Genomic DNA, 25,600 nt, shown 5'->3' on the forward strand with positions numbered 1-25,600 from the left:
AATTTTATTATATATTTATGTAAGACTTCATAGTTTTAGGTTGATGGCATATTGTTGTCAATTGCCCTGTGCCTGATCCATTATGATTTATTTACTTAATTGTTTTATATTTTTAATTATTTTATTTTGCACCCAGGGTTCAAACTCAGAGCTTCAGTATATTCAAGGCAAGATCTCTACCACAGAGCTGTATTTCTGACCCTTACTTGTTTTAATATCGTATTAAACACCCCAAAATGCACCATTTAGATTAAAAATTAAGATATGGTAAATAACTTGTTTCTTAATATCAACTTAAAGCTTTTATCTGGGTAACTTTCTGAATTATGTATTTGTTGCACTTGTGATTTTCCTTTTAATTATTGCATCTACATATATACCTATCTATTTTAATAGTTTTAAACTTTATTTTGAAAGGATCTTGCTATTATGGAAAATATACAGTTGGGAAATGCAGTTTTTATCTAACAATTAATGACTGATTTTCACTCATATTAGTTTTAATTGCTGAAATTTTACTTACATTTTACTGCTTGCTAATATTCAAAATTTTATGGAAGTTAAATTGCAGTGTTTTAAGCCATTTCTGAGTAAATTGCATTTATAAGCTTACAACTTGAACCTACTCCTGATTCAGCTTCCTGTCTATGTATACCTGTGATTGTGATTTGTATGTTTTTCAAATGTGTTCTTAAGTGAACAATCCTACTTTCTTTAAAGCCTCAATAATTTCACTGTTTCTGTCATTACAAGAGTTTTGAGTGTAATCGTCTGTTTTTTATTCACAGACATAAAACCCTAAAATTTCACCATCAGATAATATCATATAAACACTAGTGCCTTCTAAATCATTTGTTAATTCCAGGTTTAACAAGTCTATTTAAATGTATTCCCTCCGGTTATTTTCCTTTTTTCTTACCTATTAAAACCTTTTCTGCTAACATTGGTGAGAAACATAATAAAAGTTTGTTGGGAACACTTGAAACGTTATAAGCAACTCAGAGCTTGCTTTTCTTGTTCCTTCTTGTCTGTAGTTGATGGAGCAATAAGATTGTTTGAATCTTATTTTTCAAAAGCTTCCTGACAGAATTTCTAAAGTTTGTTGAAAAGATAAAGCAAAACCTTTGTTATAAATTCAAGGCTGTTAAAGCATGACTAAAAACTACCAACCAAGAAATTTGTTGTCCTTGTTCTTAATCATTGGCCTGAAGAATACCCAGTATATAGTGGTTGATGGACTCTCAGTTCAGAAGGTGGATAGACTCTAGATCCTGTTTTGGCTTTCCTGTGAACTAACTTCCCATTTTTGATATATTATCTAATAGCTGTGCTTTATGTCTTCTGACTTGAAAATGAGGGTAAATATAGCTATCCCAAAGGGTCTGTGTGAGACTTAACAAGATAATGCTTAATATGATAAATACATTTAGCAAAGTGACAGATACATGATATCCAGGTACATTAAATATTGTCATTAAATCCACACTGGTCTTTGACTTGAAGTGATAATTTTTATGCATTCTGACAGAGACCCATTTTCCAAACTTTATAGCTAATATTTGTAGTACACCAGTACTCTACGAAAAACAGAAAAACAAGGTGAAGAGAATCATTTCTTATGTAAGCAAATGCTGACATGTTAACCATTGATATCACAATAAGAAGCTCTGACTCTAAACATATAGAATCATCTACTGAATTTATTTTAGAAAAATTAAAAGGTACATAAAAGGTAATGCTCCTGCATAGCTTTCTTTTTAAATGTTTTTTGATGGTGTCTTGGGAAATACTGTAAATATTTGGAAAAGTCTCAAACTTCTTGCCTCAACTTTAAAAACATGCCTTTAGTTTGATATCCACTCTTCAATTTCAAATATTGACTTTTCTAATTAGAATTGTGGGATATTTTAGATATTCAAATTATAATACACCTTGAAATGTTTTACAGATCTACTGGCCTGCTGCAAAGGAACGAGTGGAATTATGTAAATTAGCTGGGAAAGATGCCAATGTAAGTAGGACACTGTAAAAAATATCGTTGTTAAATTGGAACTGATATATTAGTAAATATTTATATTGGGTTTTACTGAATCAATGGCATTAAAATATTTTTAAGTTTATACCAGAATATTCTGTGTAAACATTAAATGGTATAAACTATCTATGTTGAAAAATGAATGATATTCTACTTTTCAAAAAGAATGAAAATATTTTCATAAATTTAAAATTGCTTGTTTTCTAACGTGTTAATTCAATATAGACTTTTATCACAAATGTTGGAAATACAGTTTAATATTGAAAATAAACCATCTGAAAATGTCATATTTCTAGGTTCAGATATTTTTCATTTATATACAACATATTTTTATGTACACTAAATTGTATTATCTGTACTTTTAACATTGTGAACGTACAACTGCTATTTAATTTGAGTTGTGGTTGAATTTACAATATTTAGAAAGCTCTTAAATTTGCATTATTATTAAGAAGGCTTGAAAATAAGTAAAACTTTCTGGAACAAGAACTAAAACTAATATAAACTTAAGTGTAATCATTTTAAATAAGTTTAAAATGGATACATAGTGGGAGGCGTGTATACAATTCTAATTTCAGTTAACTGGAGAACTAGAGAAAACTTCTAGTCCTAGACCATACAATTAACCTCAGCTTCTTTGGGGCATCCTGTCTGGATTACTCTGTACAAGTTGTCCTGCATCCTCTGCCAAATTGCCTTGCCTGTTTCATCTTCAGCAATGACTGAGCAGTGCTGTGTTCTGACTACCTCTTCTCATAGGAGTTATCTGATTCAGGCCAGATGCTTTGTGATATGCACTGATTTCTCGCACTGTGGTGATGGAGGGACTTCCCCTTTATTTTTTTTTTTAAATAAGTCAGTTCCTGAATGTAATTCAAGAGGGAAAAAGATTCTGACCTTAGGCAGAAAATATACAGCTTGAGACTTTCTGCAACGTCCTCTAAAATGGCCTTTAACTACAACAAACTAATGATGTTTAGCTCAGCATTGCATCACATTTAATAAAAAAAAAAGTATGTGTTCTATGAAAGCATAATTCGATTAAAATATATCCCTTTGTCAATGTGAGGAAAATAAAACATGCCACATGATAGCTAGTAAATACTTAAAGGAATAATTAAAAGGCCAAGAATCCAAGATACCACTCACTTTTGTTCATTCATTCAACAGTTATTCAGAGACAAGACCTGAGTTTATTATTTGTTAGCCTAAGTTAGTATCTGCTCTCATGGAGTTTTTAATCTAATAAAGGATGTAGATGTCCTCAAATGGCAAACAATGACAAACTTCACACTGTACTGCAAAAGGGATCATCAAAACAGAACTAGAAAGAAATATATGATTATGCCCAGTGTTATGTTTAGCATTGTTAAGCGAGATCTTTTCAGGAACATGTTCATATTTATATAAGATGCAATAGAAAAATATTTTCACATATATTTTGACAAAATTGAAAGTTAAAAAATTATTTTAGAATATTTTTCTTCCATATCTCTAATCATTTTACTTTGTAATATATCCCAACTCTAGTTTCCTAGATCTGTAAATTCATCAATAATTTTTGAATTTGTGAGGGAAAAATGATTCCTTGGAGATGAAATTCTCCACATTGTTTTTATTAATAATGATAAAAGTGTTTCATGAATAGTATTGACATTTTCATATTTTATCAGTATTGAATATATGATGAGTCCAGAGGGAAAATAATCAAACAGTTAAGTCTCCCTGTGAAGGAATTTTAAGTATTTTATGGAGTGAAAATATTTTTATTTCAATAAAATAATGTTGTTTCCCATAAAGTTACCCTTCAAGGTCAAATAGTGAAGAGTTTAATTGCTGCAGTCTTCTCATTTCACTGTGTTCACTTATTGCAGTTATATAGTAACCAGAAACCCTTATTACTGGTGACAGTAAAGGGGGATAAAGTTTTCTACACATGATATCTGAGAGCATGTACAGCCTCAGGAATGGGACCTCTTCTTATGACTTCACTGTATTTGAGAGACAGTAACTGCCTTTAACCTTTATGCACATCTGCTTCTTAACCAGGATTAGAAACGTGGGTCAGTGTTGCACTTGCTATTAGTCTGCAGAGTTGAATGTTTAGTCATGTAGGTTTAGATGAAAACAATATTTTAGGGACTGGAGTGATAGCAATAGGGTTCAGGAACTTGCCTTGCATTGTGACTGACCCTGATGTGATTGGCAGCACAGTATATAGTCCCCTGAGCACCACCAGGAGTGATCTGTAATCTTAGAGCCAGGAAGGCCAGGTGTGACTACAAACCAATGGAAAATTAATTGACACAGCTCTTTATATTATGCACTGTAGCACTGTTGTTCCATTGTTTATCGATTTGCTTGAGTGGGCACCAGTAATGTCTCCATTGTGAGACCTGTTGTTACTGTTTTTGGCATATCGAATACACCACGGGTAGCATACCAGGCTCTGCCTGCAGGAAGGATATTCTCCATAGCTTGCCAGTTTCTTCGAGATGGATGGAAGAATCGAACCTGGGTCGGCCACATGCACGGCAAATGCCCTACCCACTGTGGTATTTATTGCTCCAGTCCAGAAAGTTAATTAATAAACACAATTAAAACCTTAATATTTTAGCATTAATAAGCCTACAATGCAGCACTGTTGGGAAGGACGAGTAAAGAGAGAGTCCTAAAATCTCAGGGCTAGGATGAATGGAGATGTTACTGAGACCACTGGAGAAAATCGATGGTCAACGAGATGATGATGATGATGATGATGATGATGATGATGATAATGATTAGCTAATACTTTTCTAGTATTCACTGTGTTCTAAGAACTAATTTTGATGATTCACATTAATAGTTTCATTTAATCCTTGAAACAAATAGTATTTGTTAGATTTTATTATTATCTCTTGTATGAGAAAATTGAGGCCACAAAAAATGAAACTCATTGCCCAGTGTCTCATATATATTCATTGTAAGGCTAGAACTAAATCGATCAGTCTTACTCCAGATATATGCTCATACACAGGGAAATAATATAAGGTCTGAATTCTATAAAGAAGTTCTGAAGGCCTGTATTCCACAAATCATGTTTCTCTTCAATATTGCCATAATACAGATCCCATTTTAAACAAGATTATGGGGGATTTCAGCAAGGAAGACTGAGACAAGTATGCATTTTTCCTGTCATCTTTTACTACCTTGACCTTGCCTTCTATTCTCCCTTTTTCTCTATTTATTCCTTACCAACTTCCCAGGAGTATGTTATGGATTAACAAGAGTTTGGAAAGATTGTCCCTAGATACAAAGGTACTATATTAAAAAAATTAAGTGAATTATTTACCACAATGGAAATTAGCTAAATGAAGTGAGAAAGGAGTGGAGAATGAAACAAAAGAGAACTGTTCCTGTTCTTTCACATCATCCCCATTTTAATCCAGGAAAGGGAAGTGTGATAAAATTTGGGGGGTATATCATTTTTTATCTATTTTGAACATTAGTCAAATGAAAATAACTAAATAAATGTCTTTAGTTTAGCCTATAAAAAGTAGGTTAACAGTACAGTTTAGACAAAGCAAGGCAGAGGGTGTGGGCAGTCTGGGATCTGTTTGTCAATTTAGTCTTAGATATGTACAAAATTCATCCACAGGAGAATGCATAGGGTTAATGCATCTTCTGTTTCTAAAGATTCATGATTACATTCACTTTTTTAAAAATAATTTTAAAGTTGAAGCACTGTTCATTGTTAAAAGTTGCAAGTTATATACAAGTCAGCTATAATTTAAAATTCTGAAGAGGCTGATAGCATCCGGATGTTTCTTCTGTTTTATGCTTTGTAATGCATTCCAGAAAAAAATAGTATATATAACCCCTTTTTTTTTTTAACTTCACATTCTGCTAGGTGCATTTTCCCATGTCATTAAATTTCTTTTTATAAGACTACTTTTAATTACCACTATGGGGTTTTTTCTTTATTATTTCATCAAATGTCATTATTACAAGTTTGTTATATATCCAGTTTTTGACTATTACAAAAGAAGCTGCACATTGAAAACCTCATAATAAAAATTCTGAATATATTTGATTATGAGTAGATTACAAGCCAAAATATTTTAAAATATTTATACACATGTTGCAAAATTCATCTAAAAAAGTTTACACCTTATATGTTTTTAACTAGAAGTGGGCTGGAGCAATAGCACAATTTGCCTTGCACAGGGCCTTGCACACGGCCAACCTGAGTTCAATTCCTCCACCCCTCTCAGAGAGCCCAGCAAGCTACTGAGTGTATCTCTCCTCCACGGCAGAACCTGGCAAGCTACCCGTGGTGTATCTGATACGCCAAAAACAGTAACAATAAGTCTCATGATGGAGAGTTACTGGTGCCCACTTGAGCAAATTGATGAGTAATGGGATGACAGTGTCAGTGACAGTGACAGAAGTGTATGCTTATGAGAAGGTATTTATCCATACATTTCCTAATATTGGATATAATATGTAGTTAACATTAAATGCTAAACTATAAATTAAATTTTAACCTCATTAATTAAATATGTAATCATTGAATACAAGAAGAAAATTGTTTTGTGTTTTATCTTGAAAAAGTTTTTTTTGGCTTTTGGACCACACCCAATGGTACTCAGGTCCCCTGGCTCTGTGCTCAAGGCTCACTCCTGGTGGGATATAATCTGGGTTGGATACATGCAAGAGAAGTGTCTTGCTCACTGGATTCTCTCTCTGGCTCCTATTTTGACATTTTATATTCTTATTTGTACTAAATAGTTGTGATATTAGAATTGTTTTGATTATTGCCACTAAAATTTTCTTAACAGGTGCATATGCTGCCTGAGCCCATGTGCTGCTTGTGCCCACATGGCCGAGCACATGTGTTGCCCGCATCTCCCTTCTTGAGATGTGTACTTTCATGCTTTCATGCTTTTGTGTCTAAAGCTCGGTTATGTGTAGGGGCTTCCTCCACTCTTGGAGAGGCCCGCGTTCTCTCTTGAGCATGTTATTTTCACTATTCTCTCTCCCACTTATCCCTTCTTCCCTCCCTCAGAAACCTCTAAATAAAATCTATTTACTTCAAAAAAATTTTTTCTTAACATTTTGTGGTTCGCTTTTTAAAATTTATGCCAACTTTAAATTTCATGTAATTTTTTTTTATTTTACATAGTGTGATTTATGATACTTTTACTTGTTAGGGTTTTACACAATTTTGCAACACACACTCCCCCCAAATGTTCTCTTCCCTACCTCACCATGGTCCTGCTTCCTTCTCTCCATCCTAACTCCTAAACCTCACCTCATCTAATCTCAGGTCTGAGAATCACCTTTCAGGTTCTGCTGCCTTTAGGCATTTTTAATTTCCCCTCTGTATCTTTTCATACCCCACATCTGAAGTAGGTGATTCTCTAGTTGTCCTTTTCCTTCTTGCTAACCTCATGCAGTATGATACTCTCTAGTTCCATGCACGTGGAATTGGATGATTTTCCATTTCTTTTTCTTTCTTATTTTGATGTAGGGGAAGGCACATTCCGTGATGCTCAGTGTTTACTTCTGCATGTGCACTCAGGGATCATTCCTGGCTGGGCTTGGTGGACCATTGTAGAGTGACAGGGATCAAACCTGTGTTCACCATATTCAAGACAAGCGCCTCACACACTGAACTATCTTTCTAGACAAGATATTTTCATTTACTATAGCCAAATATTATTCTTAGTATAGTGTATGTATGTACATCATAGGTTTTTTTTTATACCAATCATCTGTTTATGGACACTTGACTTGTTCCTATTTTAGCTATTGTGGGTAATGTGGCAGTGAACATAGGAATGCAAATCTTTTTTCTAAATAGAGTTTGGGGGACCTTGGGAGAGATACTTAGAAGCAGAATTCCTGGGTTTATGGAAGCTCCATTCTTACTCTTGAGGTGTCCATATCTTGCAGTTATTTATAATGATTTACAGACTTTCAAGACCTAGGTGTACGTATAAAGTATGTCATTACTTTGTGTTTCATACATGTAATCTTTTCAGTTATCCTATCTGATATATAGACTTTACCTATTTGAATAGGCATACCCCTCAATATTTTTTATTTAAGCATATTATTTATTCATTTAAAATAATCACAATATCTTATGTTAAATCCTCAACTGCTCTGAAATGTTACATCATATTTCCAATATCCTCTGTTAAATCCTCTACTGCTCTGAATTGTTGTATCATATTTCCATGTTTGAAGTGTTGACAATTTATTTGATTATTTGATAATATAAAACCTAAACAGGTATATCTGCAGAATGGATTCCTATAAAAATCTAACATAGCACAATGATACGTATGTAGAAAATAATTTTTCAAAAAATTATCACAATGCTCCACAAAATGTAGTTTCTGTAGTAAAAGAAGAAGACCAGGGATATGCTTAGTGGCAGAGCAGCTGCCTTGCAGTGTAAGAGCTCGACTTGAACCTCTCCTGCAAAATAATTTAAAAATAAGTGAAAATAAAAATGACCCAAAAAAGATTTCTAGATAAGTATCTCTCCATATTTTGCCTACATGAATTAAAATTAGTGCTTCTAAGTTAGTTAATGAAAGTACATATAAAGTTTTATTGGATTTCAATGGATCCTAACTAAGTATAAGGACTGCAAGTATTTCTGTTAGGTAATATTTTTCCAGGTATCTAGAAAGAAACTAAAATTCAAGGTGTTAATACATAGACAAATAGGCTGTTTGTCTTTTTGACAAGCATTCTGACTTATGTTTGTTTTATTTATTTAAAAATATTTAGATATAATGTAGGGATAGCCCATTAAAACCTATTTATAGAATTAAAATGTTGATATATATATTTGTTTCCTATAAGTAGGAGTTAGGGCAGAGAATAAGTAGGTAGGATTAAAAGGGAAGGGAGGAGAAAATTCAGTACTTCCTTAAGATTGCCTGGACTGAATACATTGGTCTTTGAATTAAATTGTTGGCTTATTTGTAACTCCTGCCAAAATGGGCAATAGCTGACAAATTAGCTAACTTTCAGGGAAAGTTAAAAAAGCTGCTTCTCAAAGTTATCTTTCTTCATGCCTCATATAATTACCCTACCATTAATAGCTAGACAGGTAGCAAAGTAAATTAAATCAAGTTAATTATTTCTCATACTATTTCAACAAAAGTGTGAAATTTGTATGTGTAAAAAAATATAAAAGAAAGGAAAATATCCAGAATATTGAAACTTAAAAAATGAAGTAATAAATTAAAAGCTATAAAGTAAAATTAAAATAACTATAAAGTTTGTGTGTATGTTTAGCAAAAATATTTGCCCCAGGCTAAACTTAAACTTAGAGTCTTTATCTTTTATGATCTCTGTTCCAGTTTACTTTCCCTGAGAATGCTCATTTTTCTCACCCTCCTTCCCCTAGGCTGTCTACTTTCAATTGCAGGCAATTTTGAGCGGAGCTGTTTTTTTTTTTGCTAGATAATTAAGAAATTATCTTTTCTTTATACTGTTTTCAATTAATGCAGTATGAAAGAGAAAGGCATTTCATAAATAAATCCTTGGAAACATCTCACCAATTCAAGGAACCAGTGTGATAGGTTACTAGAAATGAATAACTTGAATGGATTTGCAGACACATCTATCCACTGGAAAGCCACATCAGCCCTTGGGGTATTTAAATTTTATGTAAATTAGGGAAAAGTTTGAGCAATTAGTCAACATGATATTATATAGTTCAGATTACATTATTATCTATTTAGTCATTTATGCCTCTTATAATATTTAGTTCCAGGAACTCCCTACTAGCTGATTGTATAACTTTCTTGTTTTTGATATTTTTCTCCTAATAACAGTAGTAACTGTCATGTCAATTCCTGAGTGGTGAGGATCCCATGATCTTTCAAACAGGAGAAATGGGGCTTTTATTAAACCAGTAGTCTTGATCTTCTTTAGTAAATACTTGCCAGCTTTGGGATAGAGTCAATTTAGAATAAAAGCGCTCTGTAACTCAGTGTTTTTTCAGGGGTCTGTGGGTCAGAAATCATAAAGACATGGTTAAGATATTGCTTTCAGTAATTATGTACATATATATAATTACCTAAGTAAAATAAATATAAAATAATGTATATTTATACAAACCAGCACTCTGAAAAATAGTTATTGTTTAAAAGTAACCTTGGATTAAAAAATCATTGTTCTAATAATAATAAAAATGCAAAGGCATGCTTTTTTGGCTTAAGTATATGGTAAACAAGCAGAAAGGTGAAAATCTCTTTAAAATCTGACAGTATAAGAAATCATGTTCATGGGGGTAAAAGAGAGACTCTTTTAATAAAAAGAAAGTAAGATGATTATTAAATTTTCTTTAACAATTGAAAATATTTAGAAAAAAGTGGCAGGATATTCTGAATAATAAGAATTGGATGTATACAGAAATGGTGAATCTGTGTTCAGTAAAGCTGAAGTAGTCAATATTGTAAAGATTTCCTACATGGGATAGTCAGTGTGGCTGTATCAGAACATGGTAAATTTTGTTCTGTAAGTAATTCTGGAAGATAATATTGGACCCTTTTTTTTATACTTAGTTTATGTTCTCAGAGAGGAGAGAAACTTTCTCTTTTCCCTCTGAATGCTTCTCTGTCTGGCCAAGCAATTAAGTTAATATCAGGCATCTTATTAAAGATGACAAAGGAATAAATTTCATTTATAAAGTGAGTTTCCACCAATGTGGATTCCAAAGTCAATGATACAAAAAGTGTATATATATATACCCGGAACTAACTAGTGGGATTGGGACTGGAATGTCAAGGAGAGAGGAAAGAGCGACTCACGTCACAAGATCTCATGGTCTGTGGTTAAATGTTTTTTTTTCCTGCTATATAGAAATTTTTCTTTCATAGAAGCTTGCTTGCTGCTTAAAAACCCCAATTCTAGATTAATATCCTCCATTCTCATTCTTTCAGATAGTTAAGAGAGTTATACAGTTTCCTGTGAATCTGCTGGGATGCAACTGACCTCAGTTGGAAATAGTGGTCACACTAAAGTGAAGCACCTTGGGAAGCCTGCTCTAAACACCTTGAATAGGACAAAAGCAATAGTGTAGATGATAGGACATTTTCCTTAAATATGGCTAGCCCGTGTACAATCCCTGGCACCTCATATGGTCCCCAAGCTGACAGAAGTAAGCCCTGAGCATGAATGGTGTAGCCCCAAAATCAAGAGAAAAAAAATAAAACAACATTAAAGCTCAGCTTCATTATCCATTCTTTGGCACCACTATAGAAGTGTGTGTTCAAGCATTTTGATTAGTGAAAATTTTAAAATTTGAAAACACTTCTCTCGTCTAGCTAGTTCCTATAGTTGTTTTGACCTTGTGGTAAGGTTGGTGTTTTTAAAAAGAAATTTTTTGTTTCAATTTTGCTTTTAATTTTTGATTGTTTAGTACTTAGAAGTAGGAGGGAGAGAAAGAGAGACAAAGAGGAGAGAGAGAGACAGAGAGAGACAGAGAGACAGAGAGAGATTGCCTGCCATAGAGACAGGGTTAGGGGTAGTGAGAGTGGAGGGAGGGAAACTGGGGTTATTGGTGGTGGGAAATGTACACTGGTGGAGGGATGGTTGTTAAAGCATAGTTTGATGGAAACCCTATCTTGAACAACCTTATAACTGTGTATATCATGGTGATTCATTTTTTTAAAAAAAGGTAATATGATAAAAAAGTTAATTGTATGTTAATGCTTTCATTTGTTATATCCAATAGACAGAATGTGCAAATTTCATCCGAGTCCTTCAACCCTATAATAAAACTCATATTTATGTGTGTGGAACTGGAGCATTTCATCCGATATGTGGCTATATCGATCTTGGAGTCCACAAAGAGGTAATAGAATGGAAAGCTATGTTATTATAATGCTTTGTTCCTTAATGCTTATGACATAACACAGACCAATTTGAAAACAAAGACTTTCTCGGGAAGCAAGATTTTCATCCGTTTCAACTGCAGAACCTTTCAACTGTAGAACCAATATGGTTCAGCTAGTATTTTGCAAAGTTGAGAGAAAGCCAGCACAAAAAGCTGCTACAAGCCTTTGCTGCCCTTCACCAACATTGTGAAGCCCAGAACAGTAATGTGAATATTTACTTGATAAGTACTTGGTTTCATAGCTACTAAAATGTCAAACAGAAAAGATGTGCCTTAAATTCACCTAAGGAAAAATGAGCCCTAGCTAAATTGAAAAAAAAAAAAATAATCCTGGAAACACCAAAGCTTAAAATTGTAAGAATTGCATGCTTGTGGGATGATGAAGTCAATGGGAAGGCATCATTGACTGATGTAACAGAGAACATAGTGGATTCTGGTATGATAGACGTTGAGTGTATAAGAGGAAATGGGAACCAAAGCATGAAGGCATACAGTAAGCATACGTATAGATACTATGAAGGGAGTCTGGAAATCCTTTTATAGTTAGGAAAGTTTAAAACAGAACTACCAGAAGAATAGCCATAGATTATTCATATTCTGTTGACTTCTTAAACATTACAAATGTTAAAAATGACATGGCCTGGTATCTGGTAGTGCTTTAAAATATTGTGAAAATCAAATATATGGCTTTGGTGGTAGAGTACATGTCTATCATGTTTGAAACCCAGATATCAATCCTTCACATCATATGCCACCTCCCCCCAACACTACAAGGTGTGGCATTGGTGGTCTCTGAGCACTTCTAGGCCACAGTACTGCTGGTTTAATCCTCAGAAAAATAAGAAAAGATTAACTACCCCCATATTTTTCAAGTAGCCCTCTTAAATGTTAATGCAATATACTGCACCTTACATCATGAACTGTCCTAAGTACATCTGAGAGAATAAAAAAACATTAAATAATACAGTTTATTAATTGTTTTTGTTGAGTAACCAAAAATAAGTACTTTATTTTTGGAGTCTCCTGGGCAGTGTTCAGGAAGTCGGGTGCCGGGCCTGCAATTCTTGCCCAAATGGGCTTGTGATTCATTGCATTCAAAGATATTATGTTTCTTAAGCCTGTGGTGACAGGGATGACCAGACAACCCAGTGATGTCCTGACCTCCAGGGCTGCGTCTGACAATTCTTAGGGGACCATGGAGGCTGAAAATTCAAGCCAGGTTGTTAGGAATCCACCTAACTCTGGTTGCAGTCCTTGCTGTGCTTGTGTAATCCTTGTATTATATTCCATTCCCTGAAATATTTTATTTTTAGTGCATTTATGTAAGTTATTATTTTATTTTGAGTGATATTTTAACTAGATCTGTATACAATGTTGCTTAGATATTTCCTTACAGTGGATTTGGTAGATTTCAAATATTATTTCATTTTCCTCATCCAACAAAATCAACCTTCCACATATATTTAGAGTAGAACACACTATACATAAAACCTAAATTTTTTTCTGAAGTTCTACAAATAGTAATTAGCTCACTGAATTCATTATTTCTGCATTAATAAACTAACATCAAAGAAATAAAGGTGTGTTATTAATTAGGAGTAATTAATCCCAGCTAACAAAGAACAATTTAATAAGTGAGATCATGCAGGTTTTACTAATATATTGAGTAATTAACATATTTAACTGTTTTGTTGACATATACACAATGTGAAACAGTTTATTCAGATTGTTTATTTTGAGTTTCACAAAACTTCTGGTAAAAGTAATACCTTCATAATTCCTATTTTACAAATTAGTAAAATTGGAGTCAGTGGAATTAAAAAAAAAAACTTGCCTGAGGTCATCTAATGAACAATATAGCAAGTAACTGCACCAAAGCAGCCTGTCTCTAGAGCAAGCATGTCCAGCTGCACATTAGAATGTTCCTCTAAATTGTTTCTTTGTGTGGGTTGATGGGTTACAACGCCATACTCCTGTTTATATGTGTTTTCCTTGTGATTAACCACACATATTTTCAGGATAATTGAATGTGTATTTGAAAGCAACATTTGGGATTATGGAATACATTTCTTACATGGACTTAACTGATTCATGTAGAGATCAAGCCCACAAATATGTCTGGATAAATTTTTCTCTCTAACCACCTTGTCTAACCAGACCAGACCCAACTGTTTGAAAGTAAATCTACCTTGGTAGTTCAGTCTCCAAACCACTGGGAGACTTGGCACCCATCATTCTTACTAGCAAAAATTTCTCTTCCTCTCTTTGATGAATGGTAATATATAACAGCAGTCCCTTGCATAGGATGTAATTATATGAGATAGTCCCACAACTTAGATGTGTTTTGAGGCCTGAGGCTGGTGAGGGATGCAAATAGTGTTTTTAGCTCCTAAAACTCACAAGTGCTGAAAGGGGATTAAGATGGAGCTAATTACTAATTTGGGGACTGTCAAGAAGTCTCTCTCGGGGCAATAAAATTAACAAGTCCTGTGAGTAAGACAATTATGAGTGAAAAGAGGTACTGAGCTTTGTTAGTTTTCCACCAGTCAAGAAGTATAGGTAACTGGGTCAGATAGTAGAGAGGTAAGGTACTTCCTCATACACAGCCAACCTGGGTTCCATTTTTGGCCCCACATCTGGCCTGTATGGTCCCCTCAGACCTACCAGTTGATCTCAGATCCAGGTGTAAGTCCTGAGCACAGATATGTGTAGGTAATTGTATAGCAGATGGTCATTAACTTTTCAAATGAATTATTAGTCCTATGTCCTTGCAAATGAAACTTACAAAGCCCTTCCAATTTTAGATGCATTTGTTCAAAGGAAAGAAGGATCAGGAATATATAAAACAAATAGAAGATAAGTATAGGAGGTTCTTTTTGTGGTGACTACTATTTCATGTAACTTGGGCAGTGGACTATAGAAGTAAAAGCTCAAATGAATCACACATTTCTGTATTTAGCAGTGAACTGAAGAGTGGTGCTATTTATTGAGGTGCAAATAGTGACAAGATTGTGGGGAGAAATACTGAATTCATTTTGTACATTCTCTTTTGAGAAATTCCCAGTGGGTTGTGCCAAGTGGCCAGTTGGATCAGGATTTCAGGGTTGAAGTGAGAACTGTTGTCAGCAGCAAATAGAGTCAGCCCAGAGAGGCACAATATGAATTGTAGCTCCAGTCATTTACTGGCTCCCTGGTGTTACACATACTGTGCAAATGTTCTAAGCTCATATTTATTCAGTAAAATGATGATTATAATAGTAGTAACTATTCCACAAAATTGTTTTGAGAATAAAATGAGAAACGATTATAAAGAATTTGGCACAACACTTGGTTTAGTCCAGTCTGTTACTAGAAAATGAAGGAGGTGAAGAGGTGTGAGTTCTAAAAGGGGGTATATATATTTTGTATGAAAATAATGTCTCTCTTGTGTCTTAGACATAAAATGCTGGGAGTTTGTGATATTAGTTTAATAATTAGAAGAATTTTCTTTCCTCCGGGTTCCCCTTCTTTGGCAACAAATATGATGTTAATGGTAACTTTGAAAGTTTCCTGTCATTTTCACTATGTTAGCTCTGTACTTCAACAGTACCCCTCTGTATTCACTCTAGGTAGATGCCCTTCATACAGCTAGTTAGGTTTATGGAATTTAATAGAAAATTATAAAATTCTTTTCCAACATTAAAGACCATATTATTTAATTAATTTCCAGAAGTTCATTTTATCATCCATTATTTCACACATCAAATTTTTGTTGATGTATATAACTCTGGCTTATAAAGCATGCTTTCCCATCACCTCCCTTCACCAGGAGATTATAAGGAATACCTTATACTAGACCTCCAAAAATATAAAATTTATGAGTGTATCTTGAGAATTTAATAAAAGTATTGCATTTCATAGACAAAAATAAATAATTACAGAAGTTTAATGCATCAACTGTGGCATTTCCCCATACATTTTTTTAATTTTTAAGAGAATTGCACTATATAAACTTCTGCCCATCAGGATTCTGTTTACTCATTCCCTTACAATCTTCTGTTATAAGCAAGCTGGGTGATTTGACCTGTGGAAAATAATGTGCCCTTGATAATATTTAGGCATTCTTAAGAGGCACTCTGTCCAAGTTAAATTTTTCCTTGGTATGACACTATTTCCACTCACAGTTGGCATTTCCTAAATGTCTTCTCATTAGTGTCTTCTAGTATTCTGAAAGTACCAACTTCCTTAGGTTCATTGTGAAAGACTTAGTGAACCATATAGAGAAAAAGTTCCAGGCCCATGTTTTATACCTGGCAACTATTATAAACTATTACTATTTTAAAGTGCATTTACTGAAAACTATGAAATAATATTTCTAGCTATATAAATTGCTACTGGTACTATCAGTCTTGTTCAGAAGAAAAATATATGAAATAACAACAGACTGCAACAAATGATCTAGTTCCACTGATATTTTGCTTCGTGCTTTTTTTCTAGGTAGGTAACACTGAATGTTCTTTTCTTATTACCCACGTGTCCTGGAATAACTTTGTAGGTACATCTTCTAGAGAGAATGTATGAAATGTTGATTTGTCTAACTCATTTCTATGTAGGATGAACCATCAGCTTTTGTGCTTGATGGTAGTGTTGTCATTATCATAAAATATTCAAGACTCCTGAGGCCACATCCATTTTACATGTATATTTTTCTTGGAAAGTTTGGCTTTGGATGTTATTTTTTTCCTTAACACTAAAAGTTTGCCAGTGTCAGTCTGTCTGTGGTCACTATTGTAAAAATAGATATTTCAGCCAAAATAACTGTGTGGTTTTTATGTGTACAGAGTTTTCATAATGATGGAAATACTACAACATGATTTTTTTTGCCAATATATATCAACAATTTTGAAATGAACTGCCTGCCTTAAAACAATTTTCTAGCACTAATATGACAAAACACAAAGTTTAAGTAACTTCTTGGACATAGTTGCAGTTAGTCCATTATCATGAAAATGTAGTTATTATAATACATTTATTTCTTAGATAAGAAAGTTGGTATTAGGGGTAATAAATAGGTGCTGGGCAGTGATTTTGTAATGATAAAAATGCAAGCAAAATGAATTGTTAGATACATTGCTGTGTCCAACTGAAATTATTTCACTCAGGATTGTCATTACTGATTTGGGAAAATGAAGCCTAAAATGTAGGGACTGACTCTTGGCCAGAAATAATATTTACTAAAGAATTGAGAAGCCCAGCATGATGCACATGCTATATGCTTGATCAGTTTTTATTGAATTAATGAGTTAGATTTTATTTCTTATCTCCTATGTTCTTGCTGATTCTAATACTTCTGCAAATCTTGGTTATGTTATTGTTTTTAATAACAGGAAGTCATGTTCAAATTAGACACACATAACTTGGAGTCTGGAAGACTGAAATGTCCTTTTGATCCTCAACAACCTTTTGCTTCAGTAATGACAGGTAAGATCAATGACAGTCAGTTCTAGATTTGGGGTGACTTTCAGAATGCTACAAGTAGAATGAGCCACACTGTCTCATTGAGTTAAATATAATTTAAAATTAGTTGTCCATTGGTTTTTGATTATAGTATTTTAGTTCTAAATATTTCTCTTCTTGAACACCAAGCAATGTGTGCATAATAACTCTTTAAATAAATTATTGTGTGTCCTCTCTTGCTTCGATCCCCAGCATCCCATATAGTCCCCGAGCACCACCCGGAGTAATTCCTGAGTGCTGCTCCAGCAGTAACCCCTGTGTATCACCGGGTGTGACCAAGAAAGTCAAAAATTTAAAAAAATTAAAAATTAAATTATTGATTAAATTATTCTAAATGTAAATGACACATGCACACTTGTCCTATAATTTTATATGTAGATGTCTCAGGTTTTCTGATATAAGCTATCTGTTTTGCTCAAAATAGTTTGATTTAGCAATTCTTTAAATATGCTACAATGTATTTCAAAGACTTGATTAGAAAGATTAATAAGACATAAGTGAATAAAATATTAAAATTTTCAAGCCACAGACTACAGCTAATAGAATATTAAAACACCCCCTCCACCCAGATCTCACCATTACCTGATTCTATTAATTAACATGTAATTTTTTTTTTGCTAACACTTCAATCTTTTCTTGCATTTTATATCTCTTAAATTCTCTGAGGGGATGACTATCCTATTTAAAGAGTTAGTACTGTGTGGTCTGAAGTCTATTCTCAGGAATGTCTGCCTAACCTCTTGAGTTTTAACCGTTTTAAGAACTTCTTTTGTCCTGATGTAGTTCATGACTTCAGTCTCTTTTTATTTAACTTGTCTATCATATGTTTGAATAGACATAAGAGTGAAGCACAGAGACATTTTAATTTTCATTTAGTGAGAACTAATGATCTTCCTTTGAAGTTAAGTATGTGTGTTTGTGCATTTTGAAAATTATATGACTAATGTTCAGTTATTATCCTCAGAGAATGAAAAAAATTATTTGTAATTCTAGTCTGTCAAGTGATTTTGAAACAACTTAATTAAAAAACAATACATTGTAGGCATCGATGACCTCTCTTAGGAACCCAGATGTAATTTTAAATGCAACAAAGACTTTTAAAGTCTGGATATACTGATTCAGTTTTTAAGTTGATAAATCATTTTTTTAAACTGTTGGAATTATTAGACTTTGTGGTTTCAAAGTAAAACTATTACATACCTTTACTATTTTTTTAATAATAGCTTTGTTTACATTGTTATCTTCATTCTGTTTTATTTATTTGTTCCACAGTGATTTCTTTTAATATATTTTAGGGAAGTGTCTTAAGAAATGGAAGCAGTATCCTGTCTATATTTCCTTTAACATAACTTGATTTTTTTCCTTCTCTTAAATTATTTTGAATTTGACTATTGGCATTATTTAGATTGGTTGCCTCAATTTGTTCAGTAAAAGTATTATTTTGATTTTCATAATAAAGATACTTAGAAAGTAACTGAGTCACATATACAGGACAAAATTTTAAATATATAGAAAAGATGTATTTCAGTAATACCATTAGTTCTTATATTTATGCATTTGTTTCTCTAAGTACTCCATAGAGAAACCATTTAGTCTTTTTCTCTAAAGTCACTCTTCTGCATATAACGTAAAGCAGTGATTTTAAAAAATGTTAGGGACTAGCTATTACAGAGGTAAAATATACTACTTTAGGGACTGTATTCTCCCTGTCAGCACCCCATCACCAAACCAATATGCTGACTAGCATTAGGCAAGATTCTTCCCTGCTCCGCTCCTTTAATGCACATATGCTTCACTTTCACTATTCTCTCTTTTCCTCCTCTCTTTACACTTAGTTATCTCCTGTTTTCTTCTCCCCTTCATCTTTCTCCATCGTTTCCCTCTTCTCTTCCTTCCCTTCCTCTGTTCTCCTATCCCCCACTCTTCCCATCACTTTCTTTTCCTTCTTTTCCCTTCCCTTAGTGGCCTTGAATTAAATAACAAGACAAAGACATTTGGTATGCAGTAATGGCAACATTTTTCTCTTTTCAGGAATTCCTGTTTATCAGAACTATTAGAAACATGATTAGCTACAAGGAATGCAACATGTTATAATTACAAAGAGTGACTTAAGTGCTGAAAGTTCCCTTTCAGCAGATGTTAGGCAAATAGTTGTGGTCATTTAGCTTTGTTCAGTTAAATAAGTACGAATCATACAATCCACTTCTTATAATAGTCCTTATTTTTAAATATTTTTGTGTTGCTAGAAAGAGGAATTCTTAACTATGATATTTCTTAGAATTATATACTTTAACGATATGTGGAGAGGAGGTAAAATAGAGCAAGAAGAGTTTATTCATTAAATAAGCTAATGTAACGTGATTGCTAATTTTGTTATTATTAATTAAGCAATTATTAATTAATATACCTTCTTTTTTAAAATTTATTTATTTATTTTTAATTAGTGAATCACCGTGATAATATACCTTCTTATATATGACTAGCATTATTTACCAAAGATCATTGAGCTGATTTTTCTTCAATGGTGCATATTTTATAATGTCTGAACGCAACTTATGTGAAATAATAAGTCCTGGTGTTAAAAATTGAACATTTTTGTTTTGATATTATGAAAATTAGTATATCATAAATAATATCTATGAGTGTGTTACTGGAATTCCTGTGTCTTCTTTTTTTTTTCCTCCCAGATGAGTATCTCTACTCTGGAACAGCTTCTGATTTCCTTGGCAAAGATACTGCATTCACTCGGTCCCTTGGGCCTACTCATGACCACCATTACATCAGAACTGACATTTCAGAGCACTACTGGCTCAATGGTTAGTGATTTTTCTCACTTGTGATTGTTTTGCTTAAGGAAAGATAAGAAACTCATTATTATCCATTCAAATGTGTTTAGGGATAGGTCATTTAGTCCAACATTTCAAAACATATTTGAAATAATTGCTCATTAAGTTAGGCAAACCTCCAGAACTTGTGTGTACAACAATATGGTTAAAAGTTATTGTGTGTGTTGTGTGACTAAACTTATGTTCTAAAATATGAACAATACACATGAATAAGTGATTACTGCTTGGTTTTTAAGGTTTTGCAAATTAAGGTAAAAATGAAGTTGGTGAAGGTCTTAGAGTGTGAACATTGCAGAACTGGGGTTCAGTGTCCAAGAATGGGTTTGACTAAATCAAATATAATAAAAATTACAAATAGTAGATTGTAATATTATCTACTTTTGTTTAAAGATGGCTTCTGTTTGAGTTAACAAATTCCTCTAAAATTTTAAGCATATTAATATTTTGTCTATTTACGGGCTGGAGCAATAGCACAGCAGGTAGGGCATTTGCCTTGCACGCAGCGGGCCCAAGTTTGATTCCTTCGCCTTTCTCAAAGAGCCCGGCAAGCTATCAAGAGTATCTTACCCGCACTACAGAGCCTGGCAAGCTTCCTGTGGAGCATTTGATATGCCAAAAACAGTAACGACAATGGAGACGTTACTGGTGCCCGCTCAAGCAAATCGATGAGCAATGGGATAACAGTGACAGTGACTTTATTAATTAATGTTTTTTTTGTTTTTGTTTTGTTTGCCACAACCAGAGTGCTCAAAACTGGCTCAGTGCTCAGGGATCACTTTTGGCAGGACTCAGGGGACAATATGCTATGCCAGGAATCTAATACAAGTTAGTGACATGCAAGGCAAGAATTTTACCTTTTGTACTATTTCTCTGGCCCCTGTTTACCTTTTTATTTTTTTTAATTTTAAGAATTATATGCTATTCCTGAATTTTAATAAGTGTTTTCCATTGATTTAATTAAGGTAATGCTGCAAAACTTTCTTTAAAAAAATACTGTATCGATGTATGTGTGTATCACTCTCATCCAGTTGCTCACTATTTTTCTTGAGTGGGCATCCGTGAAGTCTCATTCAACCCTGTCGCGTTCAGGGTCAGGGGAATGAGGCCCATTATTGTTACTGTTTTTGGCAAATCAACTATGCCACGGGTAGCTTGCCAGGCTCTGCCATGCAAGACTTTATAATATAATAAGAATTTTTGTGATGATTTTGTAATATGTTAATTTCTAACCTGACACATTATTCCAATACATAACAGAATAATATAACACCACTATTTTTAGCAAAGTGTTGGCATTTCTTATTGCCACTATGAGCATTGAACCTTAGTAAAGGTTGTTTGGTAGAGATTTCTTTGGGGTTAACTTAATGTCTTAGAATCATTTAAGAGATGACCATAAACATCATCATCATAACCGTCATCCTGTTGATCATCGAATTTCTCGAGTGGTCTCAGTAATATCTCCATTCGTCCTAGCCCTGAAATTTTAGAAGCCTCTCTTTACTCATCCTTCCCAATGATGCTGCATTGGAGGCTCTTTCAGGGTCAGGAGAATGAGACTCAGCTTGTTACTGGTATTGGAATATTAATACACCGTGGGGACCTTGCGAGGCTCTCCTATGTGGGCAGGAAACTCCTGGTAGTTTGCCAGGTTCTCCAAGAGGAGAACTAGGCTATAAGATATCAGGGCTTGGAGGTCTTAGCCCCAGTCCTACACACCTGGGTTCCTCTGCTGGTACCTTCATGCGTGAGGATCGTCCGAACATATGTAGAGGGGCCTTGAGCCTGGCTGTGGCTAGGTTCCAGAGGTCTCTGGCTGCTAGGAGCTCTGCTGGGGTTGGGGAGGGAAGCTGGAGCCCATCCTCTCCAAGGGGCCCCGGGGAAGACACCAAAGCATGCAGGCAAGAGACTCTCTGCAGAGAGCAGAGACTATAAATAGTAAAGGAAAAGAAGCTTAATTTTTTTCTATTGGAATACTCATGACCTGTTTATTTACATAATAATGTGAACTTCATTGGCCAAAAAAAAATTCTATCAATGAGTAAAACAAATTTAGATTATCCGCAACTATGTAATTACTCATTAAATAGTTAATGCTTATGCAGAACAAGAATATTTTCTTGCAATTGAGGTTTGTTTTTGTTTTCTTATGTGAAAACACTTGGTTCTATAGTAATTCCATAGAATTTACCAATAAAGCTTCCATACATCAAGATAAATGTATGCCTTTAACATGACCTATATATTTTGATTGTATCCTCAATCATAGGATGGCAAGTATACTTCCACTTTCTTTTTCTTTTTCTTTTTTTTTAATGAATCACTGTGAGATACAGTTAGAGACTTACAAACTTTCTTTCATGGCTAGTTTCAGTCATACAATGATCGAGTACCCATCTCTACACCAGTGCCAATTCTCCACAACCAATATTCCCATTGTCCCTCCTGCCACCCCTTCATCCGCCCCTGCCTCTCTGGCAGGCACAATCCCTTTTACTCTCTCCTTTTGGATGTTATAGTTTGCAATATGGGTATTAAGTGGCCATCATGTTTGAGCCATAGTCTATGTTCAGCACACATCTACTTTAAAGAAAATATCATTTTCTTCCTCTTTTTTTTTGGATTTTTGATATAACTTTAATAACTGTGGAAATATATATGTATGTTTTATTTTATTTCCTTTTTTTATTGAATCACCATGTGGAAAGTTACAAAGTACTCAGGCTTATGTCTCAGTTATACAACATTCAAACACCCATCCCTTCGCCAGTGCCCATATTCCACCACCAAAAACCCCAGTATACCTCCCACCCTGCCCCCCCACCCCTAACTGCATAAGTGATGAATTTCACTTCATTTTCTCTTTACCTTGATTACATTCCATATTTCAACACAAAACTCACTATTGTTGTTGGAGTTTCCCCCCAAGGACAGCCCTACAACCAAGGAAGCATTTGATAGTTTTCCATTGCTTAGAATGAAGAGATGTGTAGCCCCACTTCTCCAAGTACATAACTCTTTTTTTTCCTTTTTCCTTTTCATTTTTTTTCCCTCACCCCCCTTCCCGAGCCTCATAGTATGGTGGATGTCACGCTGCATTTCTCCCCGAAAATGGGAAACAACCTGGAAAGAGAGATATTTCCTCTTCTCAGCTGGCGTGGGGCTGTTGCTTAGTTCAGTCTAGAGAAATGGCTGCTACTTTGATTACCTTCAATATTTCAACAAAAAACTCACTGTTATTATTTGGAGTTTCCCCCCAAAGTCAGATCTGCTAAAAAGAAATCGTTTAACATTGCTGACAATTAAGAGATGTTAAGTTTCGCGGTAGCGGCCACGCGGTTTTGGAATTCTGTATAAAGTCCAGGGAAAATTCTGCCAGAAACTACATAGCCCATCTCACAGTCTCAGTGCATTGCTGTAAGAAGCTGCGCTGGATGCCAAAATGTGTTAGAAGGTCTCTGGAATCAGTCTTTAGGCGCACAGGGTCCATTTCACTCTCAGCAGCTCCGGATTTATCTGGGCCTAGGGCGTGCCGGTTACACCCACTTCCCATGATTCCCTAGGAGCCCCAAGTGTAAAAACCGTATACTTCTGGGTTAGGAGTCTTAGAAGATGGCTCTCACCACGTGGATATTGCTGCCACCGCCATTTTCCGTACCCTTCTAACACATTTTGGCATCCAGCGAAGCTTCTTACAGCAATGCACTGGGACTGTGAGCTGGGCTACAACTCCGCGCTGCCTGGGGATGGATCTTTCCTCTCTACCCTATTTTCTTCCTCTTAATTGTGATGTGATCAGTTCCAACACTGTGAAACAATAAATGCAAAGAATATTTACTTTCCCATTATCTGAATAAGCAATTGTACTTAGAACTGTGTGAGAAAATTATGAAGTAGAAAAGTTTCGAGTTTAATTATTTTTTAATCAATAAAAGAAGTTATGATATATGGAGTATTATTTTCCTCAGTAAAAATTATATATGAGCTTTACTCACCTTTGGGATTGCAAAAGCCTGGAGAATAAAAGGAGAATGAGAGATAGAACTGTAATACTACGTGCATCATATTTAAGGCAACAGAAACTTTGGTTTTGATTAATAGAGGAATTAGTTATTTATTTTTCATAAAAGAAACTATTTGATGGAAATAATAAAATGATGAAACAGAAGCAATAGTAGTAGCAGTGAAGGCAATATTGCAATGCATATTTGAAATAGAAAATATTTGAGAATAAAAGATTACAGGGAGATGAAGAAGAAATAAAAAATATCCTGGATTCTGGGAAAATCTTGAAATTATTGAAATTCTAAAAGGAGTTCTCAATTGCAACTTTAAAATTTTCAGAATTTAGAATCTGAGAATTAAAATGAAGACAAGAATTAGAAGTAACATTTTTCTTCTAGGACAGTTATCTTAGTGGTTAATAATAACAATCTTTATAGAATAGTTTCCCCTAGACATTTCCAATACTATTATGGTTCTTTAACTGTGGGAAATGCCCCAGTTTTTTAAAAAAATATTGTTCAATTTCTGTGGATTTTACTATGGTTTAAAGCCCTATTATGATATTTTGTGACCTAGATCAACACTTCTAATCAAACAAGCTATTTGTCTAAATCTTTGTCATAATTATAATAATATATGTTCTTATATAACATGCCTGAAATTGGATACTATATGGAACTCAGAGGGAAGATAATTAAAAGAACAATCTAATACCAGTATTATTATTGTCATTGTTATTTCTGAAGGTATGGTGAAGACTAAAGCCCTGATTATTCTGTCATTTTCTGACATTTATAGGGCATTTGGAACTACTAATCACTTTTGTCTTCAATCAGCCTACATTCTAGGGCTCAACATCTTTATTTTAAATGTTTTTAAATAGAATCATATTATAGCTAGATTTCATATGTGTATGATTAAAAATAAGCATGAATGCAATCCTGTTCTGTCCTTCATCATACTGGTCACCTCCTTTTCTTCTTTTCTGATAGTCATTCATTGCTTGTATAGTACAAATGTACATTTTTTTACAAACAATTTTATCAGTTTATTGTCCTTATATACCATCACTATATCACTGTATCACTGTCATCCCGTTGTCCGTTGATTTACTCGAGCGGGCACCAGTAACATCTCTATTTCTCCCATCCTTGAGATTTTAGCAGCCTCTCCTTACTTGTCTTTCCCGACGATTGGAGGTTCTTTCAGGGTCAGGGGAATGAGACCTGTTGTTACTTTTTTTGGCATATTGTTTTTGGGTAGCGTGCCAGGCTCTGCCCGTGTGGTTGGGATACTCTTGATAGCTTGCTG

The 25,600-nt window shown here is 34.2% G+C and overlaps 1 protein-coding gene across 1 annotated transcript in view; it reads left to right on the top strand.

Annotated features, from left to right (window-relative positions):
- SEMA3D (semaphorin 3D) overlaps positions 1-25,600 on the top strand; it is a 219,728-nt gene that overhangs the window by 118,823 nt on the left and 75,305 nt on the right. The window contains exons 4-7 of the mRNA XM_004602146.2: positions 1,949-2,011; positions 11,781-11,900; positions 17,309-17,402; positions 20,126-20,254. Coding sequence (XP_004602203.1) covers positions 1,949-2,011; positions 11,781-11,900; positions 17,309-17,402; positions 20,126-20,254 — 406 coding nt within the window. The remainder of the gene's footprint in view (positions 1-1,948; positions 2,012-11,780; positions 11,901-17,308; positions 17,403-20,125; positions 20,255-25,600) is intronic.

This window comes from Sorex araneus, chromosome 1 (genome assembly GCF_027595985.1).
Source record: "Sorex araneus isolate mSorAra2 chromosome 1, mSorAra2.pri, whole genome shotgun sequence".
NCBI lineage: Eukaryota > Metazoa > Chordata > Mammalia > Eulipotyphla > Soricidae > Sorex > Sorex araneus.